This window comes from Hevea brasiliensis, chromosome 2, assembly GCF_030052815.1.
Source record: "Hevea brasiliensis isolate MT/VB/25A 57/8 chromosome 2, ASM3005281v1, whole genome shotgun sequence".
NCBI classification, from domain to species: domain Eukaryota; kingdom Viridiplantae; phylum Streptophyta; class Magnoliopsida; order Malpighiales; family Euphorbiaceae; genus Hevea; species Hevea brasiliensis.
Genome location: NC_079494.1, coordinates 1,744,701 through 1,767,694, shown reverse-complemented (window position 1 = coordinate 1,767,694; position 22,994 = coordinate 1,744,701). Strand labels below are relative to the sequence as shown.

General features: G+C 30.9%; 4 protein-coding genes and 1 long non-coding RNA gene across 5 annotated transcripts; 2 read left to right on the top strand and 3 right to left on the bottom strand.

The window, feature by feature from the left end:
- The first annotated feature begins 4,606 nt into the window (after positions 1 to 4,606).
- LOC110650460 (aquaporin PIP2-7) lies at positions 4,607 to 6,168 on the top strand. Its single transcript, XM_021805427.2, has 4 exons — positions 4,607 to 5,109; positions 5,202 to 5,497; positions 5,576 to 5,716; positions 5,824 to 6,168. The coding sequence occupies exons 1-4, from the start codon at positions 4,818 to 4,820 to the stop codon at positions 5,935 to 5,937; spliced, it is 843 nt and encodes a 280-aa protein (XP_021661119.1). The 5' UTR covers positions 4,607 to 4,817; the 3' UTR covers positions 5,938 to 6,168.
- A 4,270-nt stretch (positions 6,169 to 10,438) lies between these two features.
- On the top strand, positions 10,439 to 12,100 carry LOC110650463 (UPF0496 protein At1g20180). The gene is made up of 2 exons (XM_058131655.1): positions 10,439 to 10,631; positions 10,790 to 12,100. The coding sequence occupies exons 1-2, from the start codon at positions 10,583 to 10,585 to the stop codon at positions 11,869 to 11,871; spliced, it is 1,131 nt and encodes a 376-aa protein (XP_057987638.1). The 5' UTR covers positions 10,439 to 10,582; the 3' UTR covers positions 11,872 to 12,100.
- A 493-nt stretch (positions 12,101 to 12,593) lies between these two features.
- Positions 12,594 to 13,698, bottom strand: LOC110650464 (uncharacterized). The gene is made up of 2 exons (XR_009142406.1): positions 13,204 to 13,698; positions 12,594 to 13,116 (listed from the first exon to the last, which is right to left on the bottom strand). It is a non-coding gene; the product is annotated as an uncharacterized LOC110650464 (long non-coding RNA).
- A 1,278-nt stretch (positions 13,699 to 14,976) lies between these two features.
- LOC110650461 (peroxidase 64) lies at positions 14,977 to 16,533 on the bottom strand. Its single transcript, XM_021805428.2, has 4 exons — positions 16,230 to 16,533; positions 15,923 to 16,111; positions 15,653 to 15,815; positions 14,977 to 15,568 (listed from the first exon to the last, which is right to left on the bottom strand). The coding sequence occupies exons 1-4, from the start codon at positions 16,434 to 16,436 to the stop codon at positions 15,174 to 15,176; spliced, it is 954 nt and encodes a 317-aa protein (XP_021661120.2). The 5' UTR covers positions 16,437 to 16,533; the 3' UTR covers positions 14,977 to 15,173.
- A 2,827-nt stretch (positions 16,534 to 19,360) lies between these two features.
- Positions 19,361 to 20,898, bottom strand: LOC110650465 (expansin-A11). Its single transcript, XM_058131638.1, has 3 exons — positions 20,583 to 20,898; positions 20,161 to 20,482; positions 19,361 to 20,071 (listed from the first exon to the last, which is right to left on the bottom strand). The coding sequence occupies exons 1-3, from the start codon at positions 20,722 to 20,724 to the stop codon at positions 19,765 to 19,767; spliced, it is 771 nt and encodes a 256-aa protein (XP_057987621.1). The 5' UTR covers positions 20,725 to 20,898; the 3' UTR covers positions 19,361 to 19,764.
- Between the last annotated feature and the right edge of the window lie 2,096 nt (positions 20,899 to 22,994).

The window sequence follows — 22,994 nt, the reverse complement described above, 5'->3', positions numbered from 1 at the left end:
ACTCCGCATGTGTTAAAAGATATTTAATTTGACTTGAAACTGTAATAGATTATTATTTAAAATCTATAACTTATTGATTATGTATATGTGGATTTGTTAATTGAATGAGTTATGTGTTAAAAGATACTGAGTTGTTGTTAGTGATTGTAAGAGTGAGCTGAGCTGCTCAAATGATTTTATTTATTTTGTAATCATAGGTCTGAGTGAGTTAAAAACTCTTCGTTGAGCAGTCCAGTTTATGGTCGGATTCTGTCCGGTTGATTTCTTAAAAATGAATTTAAATATGAGCTTTGAAGTTAGGTTAGAAAATAGTTAGGCATACTACGGACTTTGAGAGCCTTATGCCGATCTAAATCCTGGTTTAGCCATCGTTTGGGTCGTGATAGATTAAATAAATTAAATAATAAATTATTTTTTTTTCTTTTTCATATTGCACAAGTATCCCTAGTCCTAGTCTGTTGGATCAAAAGTAATTCAATTTGCGCCAAATTGAGCTACTAAAAAGTGAAATGCTTTCAATGGGCACTGTCTCTATCCTCGAAGATCATATTAGATTAATTATTTTAAACATATATTATATATTTTTTATGAGCTTATTAATTATGTTCTTCATTTAAGTGTTTAAACTTTTAATATTGTATTGCAATTCTATACAAGGGATGTTTTTGTTCAATAAAAATACAATAAATCAGATAATAATTAGCATGCTATATAATGATAGTTAACTACTTCATTTTCTTTTATAACGATAGATAACAATCTCATTTTCTCATCAAAAGGTAAAGTTAATCTCCAATATTTTCAAGATTTTCAAAAATTTTTTTATGATTTTAGTTATAAAAATAAGAATAAATCCAAAAATTAAATGCCTCTTCAAGTAAAATTTTAAATTAACCATTAAATTTAAATTTTTATTAATTTAATTTTAACTTTCTCTAAAATTAAAATTTATACAAATTCCTTAAAAAAATATAATAAAATAAAGTAATAAGTAACATCCATATCTAATTGAAATCTTCTTTTTAATCCTTTTGTAATAAATTTTATAATGATAATAATTGATAAAAAAAATAAATTGAGAAAGTGAGATTAAAATATCAAAATACTAATCTTTATCCCAAATTTAATATTTTAAAGATTTCCTCTCTCTATCTTTTTTACTTAATAAATTTATCTATTTATTGTTAATCTTTTAATTTTTATTTATTTTGATATGTTAAATTTTGTAAAAAAAAAATGTTGATTATATAATATAATCAATATTTTTAATAAATTAATAATTTAAATTAAAAATATTATTGTTAATTAAATATTTAATAAATTATAATCACTTTAATACTTTGATTTTAATTAGATTATTTTTAATTTTATGATTAATGCACATTTAAAATATTATGCTTTATAAATAAAAATAAAATTTAATTTACATATTAACGAAGACAATTAGAAAATTAAAATTATCTTTCATTTTAGTGAAAATTTATTTAGTTAAATTAATAAATTAAAATTAATAAATTCATTATAATTTAATTTTTTTCAAAATTTATTCTTATTTATAAACATAAATGAGTCTTAATTTAGCTCCACTGAAGTTAAAGACTTATGGCCTATTTGGTTTAACTGTTGAATATAACTGATAGCTGTTAGTTGATAGCTGATAACTGATAGCTGATGATAATTATTTTATATTAAGTGTTAGCTAAAATTATATTTAGTTATTGCTCTCGATATGTGAAATGACTAATAAGGGCATATATCATATAATTTATTTTATTATTAAATTAAATATATAATTATTAAATTAATATATTATATTATTTAAATAAATATATAATTATTAATCTTTTATATTATATCATTTATTTTGTTATTGAAATAAGAAAATAATTATTTTTTAAGATAATTAAATAATTTTAAAAATATAGATAAAATAATAAAATAATTATTATTCTTAGTAGAAAAATTTATAATTAATTTTAAGTTTTTAGATATAAATAAATATTTTATATTTTATGTTATTAATAAAAAATATTTTAACAAAGTTGAAATATATTAATTAAAATGTTAAAATTACAAATAAAAAAATAAAAATATTAATAATATTAATTTTGAAGTTAAATAAAAAATGATAATATGATCAAAATAAAAAATAAAACCAAATCAGCTATCAACTGATGAGAAACAGTTCTAAAAATAGAGCTGATACAAACTGTAGCTGATGGGTATCATATCAGTTGCCCATCAGCTATCAGCTCTGTTTTTTTAAACTTGTCAAACACTATAATTTACCTGTTTGAGTGTCTATCAGCTATCAACTGTACCCAACAGGTAAACTAAATACCCCTTTAATTTTGCTATTGTTTTCTCATCATAAAAATGAATAATTTTAAAATAAATAGATATGAATATTTAAATTCAAGACTTCTCAGTATCCCACTTAAAAAAGGCAAAAGGCCAATCAAGCTAACTCTTGATTTACTAACAAGAGGAATTGTTAAGCACATTACATCATATAAATATGAGATTTACCTCCAATGATTTATGAGAAGATTCAAATGTATGTGAGTGAAAGGATACTACACTCATAGTATAAAAAAATTTACTTCTAACAATTTGACAACATATATATAATTTTTAAATGAAATATATTTTTTAATTAAAATTTAAATTAAAAATATAATTTTGGAAAGTCAATTTCAATAATACTAAGGCCTTATTGGGTAATAATTTTTAAGGTAGTATTTAGTATTTTGATCATGGTCAAAATATTATCTCTTTTTTTGATATTATTTGATGACATAGTATTTATACTAATATTTAGAGGTCAAGTAAATAATTTATGAAAACCTACTCTTTCTAATTTTTAGAGGTGAGAAAATATTTTAACTAAGATAAATAAAATTATATTATTATTTTTAAATTTAATAATTAATTTAATAGCTATTTTCATTAAACACTTTTATTTTAAATTATTATATAAATAACTAAACACTAATAATTAATATCTAATTATTAACAGTCAATAAAATAGTTCACGATTACTAAAATAATTAACAACTATTAAAATAGTTAATGTAGCCTAACAATACTTAAATCAAAATTCATTGATATATTTTTTAAAGTAAAACAATTTAATTACTATAAACTTGATTTTGAAAACGAGTTTAACAATTTTTAAATTAAATATCTAAGATGAACGGAGGGACTAATTAATACACACAACTTGTTAGTCTTGCTCAGTTGCTATTGAATGGAGTTTTCTGGGAATGTCAGCAAGGGTACAGTGGTAAATGATGACTTTTGTCATCTTAGTCCCAGTGCAACCTTCATCCTTATCCACGTTTAACTGCTGGAAGGGGATAGACATAATTGAGGACATTAATTAGAAAAGCTGTTTACGGCTGAGGTTTTAAGTTGAATCCCAATTAAAGATAATTATATTTAAAAAAATTAAATTATAATTAAACTTTAATTTTAATTAATGATAATCAAGTTATTTTTAAATTTATAAAATATGAAATTTAAAATTTAAATTAAAAATAAATAAATAAATAAATAATTTCAACTTTCTTTTCCTAAAATACCCTCATTTCCTTCTCATATTTTTCGTTTCTCTCGTATGGTTTTCGTTATCTCCTACCTTCTCACCATCTAGCCATCTCTCTCAGATCTTTCTTTACATTAATTCACGAGGCTTTTGTACTCTGATTCCCATTCGAAAATTATAATTAAAAAACTTTACTAAATTAATAAAAATTTATATATTTATATTTTAAATCTACAACAAATAAAATACAAGTAAAATTTTCCCTTTTGATGAATCACAGTTCTGGAGATTGAGAGAGGAGAGATATTCAATCAGCCATAAACACAATTGGAATTCATTGAGGAGAATTTAGGGAAAAAAATGTTCTCCTCTTAATTGAGCTGTGGATACAGTAGAGGCTCCCATAATTAATTGGGAAAATACATGTTCTAGATGGAAATATACCACCAGGAATATCCTTTCCTTGTTTCATTTACAAGTCCTTGTAGCGTCTTCAAAAAGGACACGTGCAAGTAGATTTCGCAGAATTAAAATTATATTAAATTAAAAGTAAAAATTATTAATTCAATTTTATTTATATATTTTTAAAAAATTAATAACTTTATTTATTTATTGATTTATCAATTTTTATGTGAAATATTTATTTTTCATAGAATAATTATTTGGTATTAAAAGATCATAAAACTAATTTTTAAATTTACTCATTTATAAATGTGAAATGTTTGGTATATTATATATAAAAAGAAAAATGTTTCGTGTATTGATAATCTTCTTTATTTACAAGTTAAAATTTTTAATTTAAATTAATTTCTTTGCGTGTTGTCATAGTCAAATACTGGGCCAATAATCCGAAGCCACAGCAGAAGAGTAGAAAGGATTCCTTAATTTTGTCAACACATTTGTCCTATCATGGTTGAAAATATCTTCCAGTCACATTCTTTACACTGCAATAAAATTTTAATTTCTGGTGATTTTAGTATCATACTTTCTGAATTTGTGCATTTAAAATAAATAGTTAATGAATAAAATTTATGGGTATTTTTAGTAATAATATTTCAGATATTTAAAATTTGGATTACAAAGTGTTTGATTTGAAGGGGAAAAGAAAAGTTCACATCATTTGCCAACTGATGTAATCCTGATAGGTTTTGTTCCATTATGCTAAAGCATATGCTCCCCTTACTCTTGGATAAATTCAATCTTATATAATTCTCACTCCACTCACTGTAAGCTCTCTCTCATCTTGTATGCTAAATAATTAATTTTCAAGATGGCGAAGGAAGTGACAGAAGAAGCAGGGGAGGCTTCGCAGCAAGAAAGAGACTATGTGGAACCGCCACCAGCACCCCTTTTCGATCCGGAAGAGCTTGGTCTGTGGTCTTTTTACAGAGCTGTCATCGCAGAGTTCATTGCTACCCTTCTCTTTCTCTATGTCACTGTTGCCACCGTGATTGGTTACAAGAAACAAACTGACCCCTGTGCAGGCGTTGGCTTTCTAGGCATTGCATGGTCTTTTGGTGGCATGATTTTCATCCTTGTATACTGTACTGCTGGAATATCAGGTTCAAATTCGATAACCCTGTACTTATATTTTCTTGACCTTTAGTAACTTCAGGCAGATCAAGTGATGAATTTCTTGGTTATTTACTCACAGGTGGTCACATTAACCCAGCTGTGACCTTTGGTTTGTTCTTGGCAAGGAAGGTGTCACTGGTGCGAGCAATTGCTTACATGGTTGCTCAGTGCTTGGGAGCAATATGTGGAGTAGGTATAGTTAAGGGAATTATGAAGGACTTTTATAATGCACAAGGAGGTGGTGCTAACACTGTGGCTGCGACATACTCCAAGGGAACTGCTCTTGGAGCTGAGATTATTGGGACTTTTGTCCTCGTCTATATTGTGTTATCTGCCACTGACCCCAAGCGTAACGCGCGTGATTCTCACGTTCCTGTAAGTAGTTTAATAAAATCGCTAATTACTATAGCCTTCGTCTTTCAATTTCCCTTCTGATGAGAGGGACATGGCTAGGTTTTGGCTCCCTTGCCAATTGGTTTTGCAGTTTTTATGGTGCACCTAGCTACCATCCCCATAACAGGCACTGGAATCAACCCGGCTCGTAGCTTTGGGGCTGCTGTTATATATAACAACGACAAAGTCTGGGATGACCAGGCAGGTTCCTAACTATATAAGCTTGTTGTAATTCATTCTTACTTAATTATATAATTAGAGATTGTTTATTAATCTTTTGATCGTGGCTTTATATTGTTGAGGAACAGTGGATCTTCTGGGTAGGGCCATTTGTGGGAGCACTTGCTGCAGCAATATATCACCAGCACATACTGAGAGGCACAGCCATAAAAGCACTGGGATCGTTCACCACCAACAATTAATAACAACTAAGCGAATCCCTCCTCTCTGCAAATCTCCTCTATATGGCATGCAGTCAGCTAGCTGTATAATTGTATTTGTATTTCATTGTTTTCGTTCGTAGTCTGGAATCTGCACTTTATGGTGATTGGAGACTTGTGAGCTTGTGTTTGTGGTCTCTTCAATTATTGGTTCATCAAACATTTTAATTTGTAAATCTGATTTGTAGTTAAAAGTTGGTTTTCTTGTTTTAATTTATTGTTGGGATTCGTCTGTTAAATTATTGCCGAGTGTAGTCTAATAAACAACTTTATACATATGTATATATATATTTGCCAGAATATCATGGAGCTTAAGTGGACACCATCCAAATTAGTAAATGATATATCATTAGCATTTGTTTCTTCTTTTCTTTATAGCCGCAACTTGCAAGCATATCACTGGTTTTCTTTTCTTTCTTTACTTTTTCTCTATACCCTTCAATTATTCTTGGTTCAATCGTTAATTGCTTCTAGCAAGGGCCAAGAGTAGGTTTCAATTTTTTTTTTTCAATAATGTTTAAGCCTTAGGCGGATAAAGAAAAGAGTATAAAATTAAATTATTTTAAAGAATTACAAATAAAAGTGTTATTGTGGAACATTCTATGAGCAATAGAATAAATTATCATATAAAATTGATATACCATTCAAAATAATTAAAAGATCATTAGGAATAGAATTTCTTTTAATTATAGAAATTACTAATTATGATTCTCTTTTAAATAGAATAAAATTAAATAAAATTGTAACATTTATTTTTAGCAAATAAAACTATCTCTCTACAGGTTTGAGTACGTTTCAATTTGATTTCAATTTGAAAAAAAAAAGTTAAATAAGTTTTTATACTTTTAGTAAATAGTTAAATATTTCTAAAATTAAGTTTTGAGTCAAATGAAAATTTAACTTTTTAATTAAGGTTAAATAAGTACTCACTTATATTAATAACATATTATTTTTTAATTTGTAAATATTATTAATTATTTAAATAAAATAAAATTTTAAAAATAATTATAAAAAAAACAAAATAATATTAAAATTTTTTATATAAAATTGGGTCTATTTGATTTTAATTAGAAAGTTTATTCTTATTTAACATAAAATTTAATTTTAAACTTATTTAACTCTCCGATTGAAAGTATAAAATTTATTTGATCTTCGCAATGTTAATTTTTAAAAGAGGGATTTAATTTCTATGATTTTGATTTTGGCAATTTGAGTTTGGTTTCAATTTTAATTTAAGAATGATTCTAATTTGAATTTTATTTGAATTGAGGTAATTTAATAATTAAATTTAAAAAAACTGTTTTAATCAAATAAAATTGCTTGATAAAATTACTAATTTTAATTTGATTCAATTCATAGCTTAACGAAAAATAAACCAATAATGGCCTTATCTCAAATCATTTCAATTGAGTTATAAATTTATGAAACATTGATCATCAATTTTAATTTTAATCTAATCCCAGCTGTGGCCATATTGAGTGATTAATCATATCAATAAATTTTGAATATTGAGTGATTTTTATAAAAAAAAAAAAAATTAAGTATATAAGATAAATATTTACTCACCAAATTTTGACACGACTTTCTAGACCAAACTATTCTATCAAAATCTAATCATGGCCGCATTTTAGTAGTAAGACGACAAACGATGAAGGTAGCCGCCTCTGGAAATCCCCATTACACGTGTCAAAAGAAGTTGGATTCCTCAATGGATTTAACACATATAATACGTGAATATGTCTAATTTTATATAAAATATATATTTTAAAATATTTATATTTTAAAATTTTAATAATTTTATATAAATATTTAAATCTTATTTATTATAATATATAAAAAATATAAATATTATTATAAAAATATATTTTATAATTTTAATTATTTATATAAATAATTTCATATAACAGTACTTAATATATAAAATTTAATTTAAATTTAAATTTAACACAATTACATCGATGAAATAAAATATCTGAAAACATCTAATTTATTATTACTAAATTAATCATATCCCAACTCAGAAAGATTGTGTCCAAAAGAAAGATGGCAACGAGTGGAAGCAAGAATATCATCAGATTTTTTCAGGGCAAAATTATGGCCCAGAAAACAATCAGACTAATATTTGTGTGTGGGCTATCTGAAAAGGGTAGGTAAGGCAAGAGCAGTGAGGTGTGCACATCAAAATGAAGCAAAGCTCTGGAACGTCATTAGCCCTAAAAGATGTGGATGATATTTAGAGAGAAACCAGCCAGCCGTCCATTACCTTCCTATAGCTATACTGCAATTTGCAGTAAGTTTTACCTTGCCTTTCACCTAATGAGCTCGTTGGCTGTTGCCAGGCCACCGGCCCATTTTCAATTGCTCATCTCTCAGGATGTGCAAATAATCGGTTTTCAAATCAAATCAAATATATAAAATTAAAATTTAAAAATAAAAAATTTGAAAACTAAATCAAATTAAATTCATAAATACTAATTTGGTTCGATTTTAAATCGATCAAATCGATTTTTATAAGATTTCATATTTTCAATATTAAATCTCAATAACAAAAACATAAAAAAAAATTTAAAAATTAGAACTCAAAAATCTTAGGGTGTTCTTTATATATATATATATATATATATTAGTAATTTTGGTTCGGTTTAATTTTTTTTAATTATGAAAATAATCAAACTGAATCGATTAATCGAAATTATCAAAATTTATAAATTAAACCAAACCGATTAAATTTTAAAATCGAACTGATTGAATCAAATTAAGTCAATTCGATTCGATTTTTCAATTTAGACCAAAATCTGCTCACCCCTATGTCCCACTCCCACCATTCTTTTCTTTTTTTCTCTTTCCATTATGATTTGATTATATTTTAAGCCAACAAAACTTTTTTTCTTTATTAGCCTCCATTTTATTTTATGAAAAATAATTTATATATAAAAAATATTTTTTAAAAAATAAATTGTATTTTATTATTTGATATAATATTAAAATCAGTTAAAAATAATTAAATTTATTATAAAAATTAAGTAAAAAAAATAAAAAAACTAATTGGCTACTAATCCTGTGATCTAAAAGTATAAGAGTGCCTTAAAAAAAAAAAAACAATGATGGTCAAGCTGAGAAAATGACTCCCAATCTTGAAATAAGAAGTATCATTTTCCCATGACGGAAAAAATAAGAGAAAATATAAAAGATGTTTTTCAGAAAAACACTTTTGTGAAATAAAGGGAATCTTGATTACACTCTCATTGAGTTTGTGGTTTTATAAATGCTTTAATGAAGATTCAAATTGTAATTTTACAGTTTTAAAAATTATTTAAATATGATATTTTTTTTGTCATGCCATAATTAATATATAGTATATATTTTAAAAAATAGATAAAAACATTCACAAATTTTTATTTGCCATACATTTTGTTTTTCTATTCATTTTCGTCAATATAGCCGTTAATCTAAAATAGTAAAAATTAAGAGACAAAAGTGTCACACACTAATTAAAATCAAGAATAAAATAATAATTTATCTTAAAGAGTTTTAAGATTTTTTACTCTTTATTAATGGCAAAAATTAAGAAAAATAATGAAAATATGAAAGCATGTAATCTATTCAAGTATTAATTATAACATATTGTAAAAATAAAAAAGTGCCAATCAGGTATAATCTGGTTAGTATTTATTTATCTTTAAAGTGAATGAGGTAGAAATGTCTTGAATTCAAGTCTCATTCATCTACTTATTTTAAAATTATTTACTTTTATAATTAGAGAGAGAGAGTTAGCTCCCGTTAAGTAGTCCATCAATTACATCTAAATCCTCATTTTCTAATTGATATTTTACTACCTAAATCTTCTTAAATTTGTATTATATAAAAAAAAAGTTCCTCGTGTTGAATATGAGATATCCATCCTTATCAGAATCTACATATCAAAATAGTAACATCCTCAATAATTTTCCTGTGTGGATAGAGAACAATAATTAATAGAACAATGAATTATATGTAGCCAAAATATTGATTAGGCAATAAGGATTCATTATTTTCATACAACCAAAAATATTGGTAGCACCCACATGCAACATAATTATACAAATATTGGGGCAAAATATGTTTAAAGGGTAATAAAATAAAATGTAATTTAATTAAATATATTACTGAATTTTTTTTAATTTTAATAAATATTTATTAGAGATGAGATTGAATTGTAATGTTAATGGTTTGAGCGTGAAGTGATATGAAAATCAGAGAATGTGGGCAGAAATTGTTCCAATAAAAAGGGAGGAAATTAGGAAAATGAAATTAAAAAAAATATATAATAATTAGAATTAATTTAAAGATAATAGCGTAAGAGCAACTTCAAAACCAAATCATCTTTGCTAGTTGCTGCTGCCGCTAAAACTGTGTCTGCAAATCAAGCTTCGTCTCAGGGCATGACACGTAACATTGATAAAACTCCGTGTCTGTGACACAACGCTCTATCTTGTGTTAAAAGCTATTATGCAAAATTTCAGGCTGTGCTTAGCTGAACTGCCAAATCCTCGCCTATTTATGTCCACCCATTTCCCTTAATCAACCTATTCAATCAATTTCCATAACAGAAAAAGATTTGCTTCCTGTTTTATAATCTATCTTTCTGATGAAAAAGCTTGCGTGGGCCAATTTCAAGTCTCCCTTTTCCAGGGCAGGTACTTTCTTCTCTTCTTCATGTTTTTAATCCATTACAGGTTGTTTGATTTTAGTTTTCTCTTGAAATTAAACCTTCAAGATCCTCCTGGAATTCTTGATATTCACATTCTTGATTGTAAATTTGCTGATTTTTTTATGTTGCTTTCTTTGGTTTCAGGCGGATCACGAGATGAATGTGCTCAAGGCTTAAGCAACAAGTTAAACGTGAATGAAGAGTACAAGAAAGCTTTCAGGACAGAGTCTTACGTAGAAATGTGGAGCAAAATTCAGGGCCAACTGAGAAGAAAATCCGTTGATGGAATTGATAGACTCTCCTCCTCTTCATCTCTTCCTTTCTCTGTCCATCTCTCTGATCATCTCTTTGAACCAGAGAAGCAACAAACCTTAACGGAAATGGTACAAAGCATGAAGTTCCACCGCCTTCTGATAGAATATTTTGAAGCCAGCTTGGAAGCATGTAATCTTTGTGATTCGCTGCTCCGAAGCATCCATCAAACGCGTGCTAATTATCGCAGAATTGAAAGGGTAATCAAGTTAAGTAAAAGGGTGCACAATTCTGCAGATTACACAGAAAAAATTTCTGGGGGTATATTTGGAGAGCTTGCTGCATATGCATTGCTCAGAAATCCTTTATCATTTGTTAGCCCACTACAATTCCGCGATGTTCATGATAACAACCTGGTGTTGCTCCACAGGTTGACTTCAGATCTGAGAAAGATTAGAAGGAAAGCAAAGTTTAATAGAATTTGCAAGAAGATTGGGGGATATTGCCTAGTGATTTCACATACTGCACTTTTAATTGCATTGCTAGTAATTGCACTTCATGGGATAGTTGTTATTGTAGCGGCACCAGCACTTGTGGGTTGCTCAAAGTGTTTGTTCAGAAAGAAAATCAAGTTACTTCATGGAGGGTTCAAGACAAGTTCGCTTGAAAAACTCTGTGCACAGCTTGATGTTGCAGCCAAAGGAACCTACATATTGATCAATGATTTTGATACCGTAAGTAGGTTAGTTAGGAGTTTATGTGACGAGCTAGAACACAAGAAAGCTCTTGCTGATATGTGTGCTAGGAGTAAAAATACTGAGCTGTTGAAAGAAGTTGTGAAAGAGTTTTACATGCATGATTCTTACTATCAGGAGCAGCTGGATGAGCTTGAAGAACATATTTACCTCTGTTTTCATACCATAAACAGATCCAGAAGGCTTGTTATACAAGAGATAATGGTTGCACAACAATAATGCTGTTGATAATCATATATCTTTTCTTTCAGAAAAAAACAAATTCTTGGGAAGATTAGACAATAATGGGCGTGGTAACCTTCCAGGCAGGGAAAGCTTTGCCTTGGTGGGCGGCTTAGCGCTTAGCCTGAGTGGGTTCTTACAGAAACCAACATTGCATTTGTACATAAAATATCAGCCCTGATTTTGGTCAAATTTTTTAGAATGATAAATTTATTATTTTTTAAAATTTAAGTCTCTTTTCTTTAATTATCTCCAATTGAGGTTGGAATATGAAATCTCATGACTATAGTAATATTTTCTTCTATTGGAAAGGCTGGTAGAAACCAAACTCAACCCAAATTAATCTTTACTCTCATTACAAATGTATTCAATTATGAGGTTGGACAGATTTAAGGGGAACAAAAATGAGATAGCGTCACCTATCTGAAATCCTTTCATTAATTGGGAAAAGTTTGCTTGGATATATACATTTAAAAATTACACATCATTTAAAATTATGGTTAATCTTATAAAAAACAGAATAAATCTAATGTAAGGATTTCCCTGTTCAAGGATATTTGGAGGAAAATAAGAAAAAGGGTCTATGCCAAAAATGAATGTTTTCTCCACTAATATATGGTCTGGAGTTCGAGTCTTAACCAAAGCTAATCATAGAAAAATGGAATAACGCTACAATTGATCACTCTTCCTCCTCTGAGATAGAGAAATGGCATGATGGCTTTGGAAGGCATTGTAATTATTGATTTTTTTTTTTTCCAAAAGAGATTATAGAATTCAGCACAAAGCCTAGTATAAGGAAAAATTCACCCAAATCCTGCTAATAAGCCCATTGGCGAAGGCCCAGAGGCCACAGAACCAGAACCCTAGAGCTTGGTACCTGCTGAGGTCAAAGGAGCAGCGCCTTTATCATCTCTTCACAGAGCTGCTGCCTATATCGCCTGGTAAACCCAGCCCCAGTGGGAATGGAACAACTACCAGGAGCAAGGAAACCAATAAGGACTCTACCACTGGAAGCATACGAGGCTAAGAACAACCAAAAAAGCAGAAACCCCAATGTCAAAAACATCACCCCAATCTCTTGAAGGTTGAAGCCCGGATCTTTCTCCAAAGGCTCTGAAAGAGAGATATGGCAGAGCTCTGGCATCTAATTCTTATTTAGCCGTTGGGTCAGTGGCTTGCATCATCAAGCGCGGGTATAGAACCTCGAGTTACCATCTCCCTTTGCAACTCATCACGTCAAATCTGCACCATCACTCAACCAAATAAAGCACTAAAACAGAAACGTAGATCGCAAAATCAATCCTCATCACAGCTCCACAGATATGTTACCAAAAGCCACAAAACCAAATATTTACATCCTACCCGAAGGTGGGGAGGGAGAAACCATGCCCCAGGCCTGTAGGGAAACCCTTCTTTGTCCGGATGGGGTAGAAGAAAGCTGCAAACGCCGTAGAACTTGAAGGCCAGGAGCCTCAAAAACAATAAGACAGAGAGGAATTTCTCTCTCTAGAAAGCTAGAGAGAGAAACAATTTGTTATTCCACACCTTTTTGCATTGTAATTAATGATGATGGGTGAGATTCCCGTGAATGCACCTTGCTAAGGCAACATTACTCTGTATTTTTTTCTCTAGGGCCAGAAATTGATCCAAACATCCCAGTACTCGCATGCCTTCCTTCAATTTCTTGTATACTTCAAGGCCTAGTAACGAAGTCCTCACCTTTAGCCACTCGGCTAGCTTTGGCATAACAGAAGTTTATACCCGTTTATGGTGAGTCTAAGACATAAAATATAATAAAATTCACTTACTAAATTAAATACATAATTTCGATACGTTTGTATAACCACCGTATCTAGGCAAGAATTTCATGCGACCGTGAATTTGAATCAACAAAAAAACTAGTGCATACTAAAAATGGCAACAGCTGATCTACTCATGTGATAATAAATCTGTTATGCATATTTCAAATGCTGATGTAATTATGTCTATCTAGAAATCTATTTCTTCACTTGGAAGAAAAATACATGGAACTTTGGAGGCTCCTCTTGTTATTGGCACCACACCATGGTCACCACCGCATCACTGCCATCACCTCAAGCTTACTACACTGAATCAGTATGCTTGGATTCCCCAAGTATCAGAATCCACAGATTTAATCTTCATATGATCATACACTCTAAGTTTGAAGAAGCATCAACTATCAACAAATTTCCGAAGGAAAAGAACTAACAGACTTCAATAGCAGAAAGACAAGCTGGTCTGAATAGAATAGACTAGGACATTACACCTTACTGGCAGAAAGACAAGCTGGTCTGAATAGAATAGACTAGGACATTACACCTTACTGTTTGGAATTGTGCTGTTTGGACTATGTGTTATGCATTCTACAAAAGATTATCCCTAACTTCAATAACATCAGCTAAACCAAGAGATAAGATGGATTAACCAGCTACAATCAAATGCATTATTGCAAAAAAGGAATCTATCTAGAATCAAAATTATGCTTCCAGAATATCAAGATGTGGTTTTCATTTGTGTACGAAACCAAATCCTTTCCAGTTACCATCTCAAGTGACTCATGCTACCTCTGAATACAAGTAGCAAAACCATATACCCTCCACTAGAATGTTTAAGGATCGAAGAACAGGATAATGGAGCCAAGGCAACAAGACCAAAGAACATAACAATAATCTATTTAGAAAGATCCAACATAAGGGAATATTTGAATTCACCCTGTTATGGTTTCAATTGGATTCAGTTTATTAGAATAGATTGTACATTTCCCTCTCCACAAACAGAATGTACAAAAGTGCTAAGGGGAAGCGTAGAACTTGAATGCTTAATTGTTTTGGTTCTTGTTTCTGGGCTATCTCATCTTGTACTGTGGTTTCTTGAATGTTTGATTCTTGATTGCTCATTGAATTGAAGTCTAAAACAGACGAGGATCGCTTATTCGTTCCAGTTTAAGTTTAGTCAGGTAAGTCTTCCTTTTCCCGACGGCTGTGGTGTTGTTTTGATTATGGACTTAAGGGCAACGTTGGACTATTTAGATTTGTCACTAATCTCCTGTTCATGATAAGGGATTCGTAGCTTGGACTCGCAGAAAAATAAAAACAAATTAACCTTCAGGTTTCAATCAATCAATCACAGAAGAGACAAACAATGTTACAATCCTGCGGCCGTCCACTTCGACGGCCTGAAATTCCCACAAACTCACATATCTGACTCCTTAAAAATAATATAAATTCAAAGAAATCACAGACGCTAGCTAGAATTCTTTCATGGATAACAAACATCACCTAATTAACTACCTTACAGTCTAGCCTAATCTCTTGTCCACCACTTATACTGCTCATCCTGATCATGGACTTTACGAAGGCCTTTTCGAACTCTTTCTGGGAGCGCGCAAACTTGGAAACTAGAGCTCTGGTTTTTGGGGTTGTGAGTAGGGCTTGATCCGAAGAGAAAATGCTCTTGCCTTCGAGAAGTAGCTTGTAGTAAGCGTTGTCGAATATGGTTGTTGACGAATCCAATGTAGCACCTGCATTTTTAACCTTGTTGTGCATAGGACATACGTTCCTTAAACTCGCTGCAAATGATGGGTTCATTGTTGGGTCGATGTCAAGACTGGAATTGAAGTTGTGGATTCTGTTCTGGAAGGAAGAACAGTGGGAGAATCCAAGGCTGTGACCCCCTAAATTCATATATTTTTTTCAGGTACTCTTTCTATGATGGTCAATTGAGTTTCTTGTTGAGGTTAATTGAGTAATACATATACCTGAGAGAGCCACTAGATCTTCCAAGGAAAGTCCTCTCTGAGAGAAGCTTTGCTGTAATTGGGAAATGTTAAAGGTGGGAGCTGGCAATTGCCTGGTGTCAGTTGCCTTTGAAATTCTTCCATCCTTTCTTCCTTTGGGCACATCCCAACTGGGACCTCCAGACTGGTACGTAAGGTAAGGCCAAACCAAAATGAGACCATTATAACAGTTGTAATAAAATAAACCAGAACATTCCAACATGTCAAAAGTACAAGTGCTTTGGAACGAACCAAAGCTACAGCATCTCTTGCAGCTAGAGCCAAAATATCAGCACAGGAGACCACGCCAGGGCACATAGCTTCGACTGCTTTCTTTGCATTATCAATAACATAAAAAGCATGCAATGAAATGTTAGGAGGCCCATCTTTCTCTGCCTTGTTCTTGCCTTCTGATTCCAGGAGCACAGAACCATCACAACCCTTGAAATGGGAACAAGAAAAGAAGTAATTAACAATACATATATAAACATGTAAGAACGTGTGTGCAAATAATGCCATTTTCAAGAACTTGGAAATAAATGGTAAATTAATTATATACTCTAATAAAACAATCATGGAAATGCATCCGAAGCAGTGCAGCTGGAACTGTTTTATCATTCATCATGGATTTCTTGACAGCATTAGCAACGGTGGACTCAAGCTGAGGGCAGGCGTAGTCATAGTAGCTTAAGCTCAGTGCATCCACAGGAGAAGATATGGGAAAAATCACAAGGGCAAGGGCAAGAACCACTATGGTAGCTGCCATATTAGTTAGTCTAAAATTTTGAATCAAATTCTCTTTTTTGCTACTTAATTATCTACAAGAACTCAAGACAGGCATTTATAGAACATGTCAAGGATGGACGTATTGGAGTAGTTAGGGCTATGGATATAGTTGTTATCATATTTGGTAATCAAGAATATTAGTGGAGCAGCATTGAAGCACGCACATAAAAGGACAAGCCATGCATCACTTCTATGGTTTTAGACTTGGCATGGCCGCTGGTCCGGTCTGGATTGAAACCAACGATTCTGATTTATTGGTTCACGGAAACCAAAATCAAACTGCAAGGTAGTCTCTATTCTAATTACAATTTGATTCAATTTTAATTAATTTTTTTTTAAATGAAAAAAATCGATTTTGATCCGAGATTGAATTTAATTAGACAAGTCAATTCCAATCTAATTCCAATTCGGTTCAAAACCATTTCTGTGAAGCTAATTCATACATATTTCGATTCAATTTTAGTTCCAGACTAAAACCGTCGGTGGCCATGCTTACATTTGACAAGTGCGTGCATGATTTATTAGATTTACAAATAGAAATATTTTGTGTTAGGATGTGACAGAAGAATTCTCACATTACTACATGGTGGAACCACTTGAAGCTAAAATGAGATTAGATACTTACAAAAGAAAAAGTATATATAAGGGGTGATGGAATCAGCAGCATCTTGGACTTTCTCTAAGCCAGATTAAAAATGAAGCAAAGTATGCCAATTAGAAAAGTTCATAGACCCGACAAAAAGATGTGATAGAATATGTTTGGTAGATAAGGTTGAACTAATAAAGGTTTTCTCCCATAATTTAAGTTTGGTCAAGCTTTTATCAGCTTCCAGTTTTGATAGAATGGAATTTTTTTTTAGAAATAAAAGGTGGGAAGAGGGACAAGTAAGGATTTCAATTCAAGAAGGTAAATTTTTAATATTTTTTCATAAAAATAAAAGGATTAATAAAAATCTTCAATAAAGTTATTAATTAATATTAAATATATTTAATATCTTTTTAAGTTAATAAAAAATTTAAAAAATAAAGATTTAAAAAATTTAAAAGGGGCAATTGTTCCCTTTTTTTTTTCTGGGCGTGGCTTCGCTATTGAAAGTGGGTGTCAAGATATGAAATATTTCTTTATTTTATCAATTTATTTTAACAATATAATATTTCATGTTCTTTATTCGTTAAAAGTGAGAAACAGATTTTCTTTCTCTCTCTAGAACTTAGAGAGAGAAGCCCACATTTTCTATTTGGGTTTTATCTTTTTCGAGTCCAACTTGTAGCTTATAGCCGTCCGAAGCCTTCCCCTACCCTTAGTGGGGCAAGGAATGGTTCCCTCTCAACCTAGATTGTGGGTTCTACCCCTCCCCACCACTAAGTTAGGTGTAAAGTCTTGAAGGATATATGGAGAGAGTGTTGATGGCTGACCCAATGCTATAAGAGATTGAGATGCTTATGAATTTTGCCTAGCGTTACCCTCCCAAGATCATAATTGATGATTCTATCCTTTGGATCTTAAGGTTATTATGCAAACTAGAATAGGCTTCAAATGGTAGGATTCAATGGTTTTGCTAGCTCAATCCGAGCTTTCTTGCAGACACCTGTGTTACTCTCTCTCCCTATTTAGCAGTCCAGCTTCAATGCAGATAGGAATGGTAATGGGTAGAATACCCGTGAAAATAATTCTATCCGAATTCAATTAATATTCTTAAAACTCAAACTCATTTCAAACCTAATTATTATTACCTGAAAATATTCGAACTCGTTTATTTTTACATATTTTAATTAATAATCAACATAAGAAATTATTTTATTAATAACTTATATTTTAAAAATTTAATAATTTTATAAAATATTTAAATTTTATTTTATTTAAAATAAAATGTATAAAATTTATAAATATTATTATAAAAATATATATTTTTTATATTTAATTAAATATTTATATACAAGAATTTAAGTGCGGATACGAAACATACAAAATCTGAATTCAATGCAAACCTATTCTAAATTTGATTAAATATTACTTAAACTTATCTTATTACAGTTCAATCGAATCGATTACCTGTAAAAATTCGATCCATTCTCGTCTAGAGATGGCCAGCAATGTTGATGAAGTTGTTGTACCTTCTATTCGATCTTCTGAGGTTTCCTGTGTGAAGGGCTTTGGGCTGTTGTGTGGGCTAGCTTGTGGGCCTTTTGATTCCTTAGGTTTGTTGTATTGAAACCCATGATTGCAATACCATTGTTTATAATAAAATTTACCTTCGATAAAAAAACAAGAAAAAAAATTATAACAATAATAAATAAATAAATAAAAACAAGAGCATGGACACCAAATCTGGCCAGAACTCAAAAGTCTGTATATTAGATTATGTCTGAGGTGGCCCAAAGCTGAGAAGTTCAAACAAAGTGCAGTCATTAGATATCGTGAATTGGACCTACATGAAAAAGAAAACAAAAGAAATTGGTTTGATCTCTCATCTCCGAAACATATGTTAGGATGGGCTTGAATATTGACATTGAAACTTGTGGCCTGCCTTCAATTTCTACCCATTTGCTATTGCACTCGTAAAAAACACAAGGCCTGTCTTGTTCGGTGGGCAATTTTGTTCTTAAAGGATGAGAACAAAAGCCTGGGAACTCACAATTGAATGCAACTATGCAAAGCACATTTCATTTGTCTTTTTCCAACAGTAACACAACATCTGACGATCTTCTGATAAATTGTTGCATTATATTTTATTCATCTAGGTTCATTTTCATGTTAATTCAGACACTACCTTAGTCAGAAGTTTTGGGAAAACCCATTTCTTTTTTTTTTTAATTACAATTTAACTGATATTATTTAATATTACCTCTCTGATATAATCGAGAGGTACTCTTCGTTAATTTACAGCAGAAGTCCTACATCAATTATAATAACACAGCATATAGAATATAAGTAGAAATAAGATAACCTTAACAACTGTTCATTTTACAAGCACATGAAGTGTAAATTTTAAAAATAAATAAATAAAGAAAATCTTATTCTGCAGCAATTTCATTGCGCTTCTTATTCTGCAGCAAAATCTGGAAAATTATCACCAAATATTGTGTATCAAGCTCTGTGCTTTCTTGGTTTAGAAAGGCACAAAAGCTTAGTAGAGTAGTAGCTTTAGAGTTCATGGATCATACTTTTAGAGCTAGAACTGATATGTCCTAGCAATCATCCCTTTCGATGAGAAACAGAAAAGAAAGTGGCGGGCTGCTTTAGTAAAATTATAAGCACGCCTCTGCCAAATCAAACCCTGAACTCCAAAGCCTCTGATGATTTAATTTTAGAATTGTACTGGGCTTGAGAAAGTCTGGCCGAATGCCCAATTGGCTGGTACAATGTCTGTGAATAATCTGGTCTCCCCATCAGTAGTTGTGACCCTGAAGGATAAAGATTGCCCATTGAGATAGGCATTTGACTGCCAATTAGCACCCCAGTTTCTTGACATTGCCATCCACCCTGTTTTTGAGCCTTTAATGGATACAGATTGGATTGATCCAGCCGCTGCCACATTGCTTATCAAGACAAGCTCGAAATAGTCTCTTCCATTAACGGTGAATCTAACTCCACCATGCTTCTTGCATGGAACCCTGCACCGTTGAGTCCCACAGCATGAATTAGGTTTGCTCAATTGTTATACATGGAATAATCCCAAGGAAAAGAAGACGAAATTTGTTACCTTTGGAACAAAACAGGCACGATCCCACCTCTGTAAATACCAATCTTTTCCCATGCAGGCTGAGCCATATCGAAATGCTGGAGGGGAGGGTTGCACCAGCCTCCGTTGTTGTTTGGGAGAGCAAAATTAGGTGGACAGAAATTTGTTGCAGTAATGGTCACAGATCTGCCTTTAATGCACCATCTGGGGTCTGTTAGATAATCACATATGATCTTGTAGCACTGTCCACAGGAAGCTCCATCATTGAATAAAGCAGTGCTTAAAGCAGCAGTCCTGGTTCCATAGCCAGTTGAATACAAGTTACCATATCCACAAGCTCCACCTGTAGCCAAACAATCATGTGTACACAAGTGAAATATATTAGCTTATTCCCTGAAACAGTGAGGAACCCAGAAAAGATAGGAAGTGGAATAGCTGCATACCCATAGTTCCTGAAGCATCACTTCCTCCATAAAAAGTAGCATGACCCTTGGTCCACCCAGAAGCCGCAAAGGCATTAATATTTATAGCTAAGGAACAGAAGAATTGTAGCAAGATTGGCAATGCGAGGATCCGCTTTGCCATTTTCTTAGGAGCACCAGAAGATGTATAGGAAGACAATGGAGATTGAATGGTGAAGATAGGAAATGTGTATTTACATTGACTGGCATTTCCAAGCGCAGAAGTGCCTCTATAAATAAGGGACCAGAGACTTAATTAATGCAAGAACCTCACATGAAGGCTCTCTGCAAGTAGAAAGAAACATGGAAACCAATTTTATTTTCATTTTAATATTGAATTATCTTAATGCAAGACTGAAGAATTCTGACCCTCATTCAATTATTCCCACGTTCTCTTAACCTGTCAATGCCATTGCAATTTGCATAGCCCACATGGTCTTCACCAACAGAGAGCCGTGAAAACTTGAAAAACCCACAAGCATAAGCCCAATTACTCCCTGTTTTTGGCTTTCTTTTAATGTGTTGATTGTTGCCATATGAAGATTAAACCTCATCTTCGCTTGTTTTTCTGCTACTGTATTTTGGCTTAGATCATATCATGTTTCTTCACATGGCATTGCTTTGACCCATTAGATACAATGCCGTTATTTTTGTTTTCTCGTTCACATGACCCGTTTTAACATTTGGCGGTGATGGTTTCTTTCTTATTACGCTATCTCCTTATGATCTGAAAACAGAAGGTTTATCATCTCTCATCTAGATCTCACCCTCACTGTTGATTTGATGTGTATACTATTTACTCCATCCATGGACCACATTCTGATAAATGGATCCATCACCCAGATTTCTCAACTATAGTCACAATCACCCAGTTGGGTATCGAGGGATCATAGCATATGCCAAGCCAGCCTTGTGTCTCAATTTTAGAGGAATTTGGAAATTGAAAGCTTATAAAGGATTTGGAGATCATTAATTAAACCAGCCGTCATTTGGTAAATTTGAGATCATATCATAGCAACAAGAGAAATGTACATTGGAACTAATGGTACAAAAATTGTTTCTAGACCCGTGAGATTTTGAGTTCAAATTTCTTGCAGAATCAATTATACCAAAAAAAAGAAATGCACATGGAAAATTGAAAGCTTGCCTTGTGATTATATGCTGTTTAGCAAAACCATTAGTGTGTGTCTTGTGAGCAGGGAGAGTTTGATAGATCTGCAATCAATTATACATTTTTTATATAAAAATTATATAACTGGGTACAACAACACTTATTGTAAATATCAGTATATCACCCGCACCCCCATATGAAACCTGCCAAATAAATCTCTACTTCTCTACCTATATGACTGAATTGCCAGGGAATGCAATTTTTCCTTGCAATTCAATATATATATATATATATATATCATAGAGTAGAAAATGATAGGAATTGTAGCGTGCACAGCACAATTGCACATGGAAGCAGATTCCTCTTTAATGCTTAAAATTTATCAGGAATTTATTATGCATACGTTTGGAGTACGGAGGATAGTAAGCTAGATTAGACATTTAGATCTCTAGGAATTTGATTTATCCTTTAATTCTCTCTTAATGTGGGAGTTGAATTAATTTAGTCAATAGCAGATTGAGGGCCTGTTTGGATTAACTGTTGAATACAACTGATAGCTGTTGCTGTTAGCTGATAGCTGATAACTGATAGTTGATGATAGCTGTTTTATATTAAGTTTTTGGTAAAATTATATTTAATTATTGCTGTTAATATGTGAAATGACTAATAAGGGTATATATCATATAATTTATTTTATTATTTAAATAAATATAAAATTATAAATTTATTACATTATATTATTTATTTTATTATTAAATTAAATATATAATTATTAAATTAATATATTATATTATATTATTTAAATAAATATATAATTATTAATCTTTTATATTATATCATTTATTTTATTATTGAAATAAGAAAATAATTATTTTTTAAGATAGTTAAATAATTTTAAAAATATAAATAAAATAATTATTATTGTTAATAAAAAATTCTATAATTAATTTTAAGTTTTTGGATATAAATAAATATTTTATATTTTATGTTATTAATAAAAAATATTTTAACAAAATTGAAATACGTTAATTAAAATATTAAAATTACAAATAAAAAATAAAAATATTAATAATATTAATTTTCAAGTTAAATAAAAAAGGATAATATGGTCAAAATAAAAAATAAAACCAGATCAGCTATCAGCTGATGAAATGATTATCATATCGATTGCCATTTATCGGTTTATTTTTAAACTTGCCAAACACCACAATTTACCTGTTTGGGTGTCTATCAGCTATCCGCTGCACTCAACAGGTAAATCAAACACCCCCTGAGTATTGAGC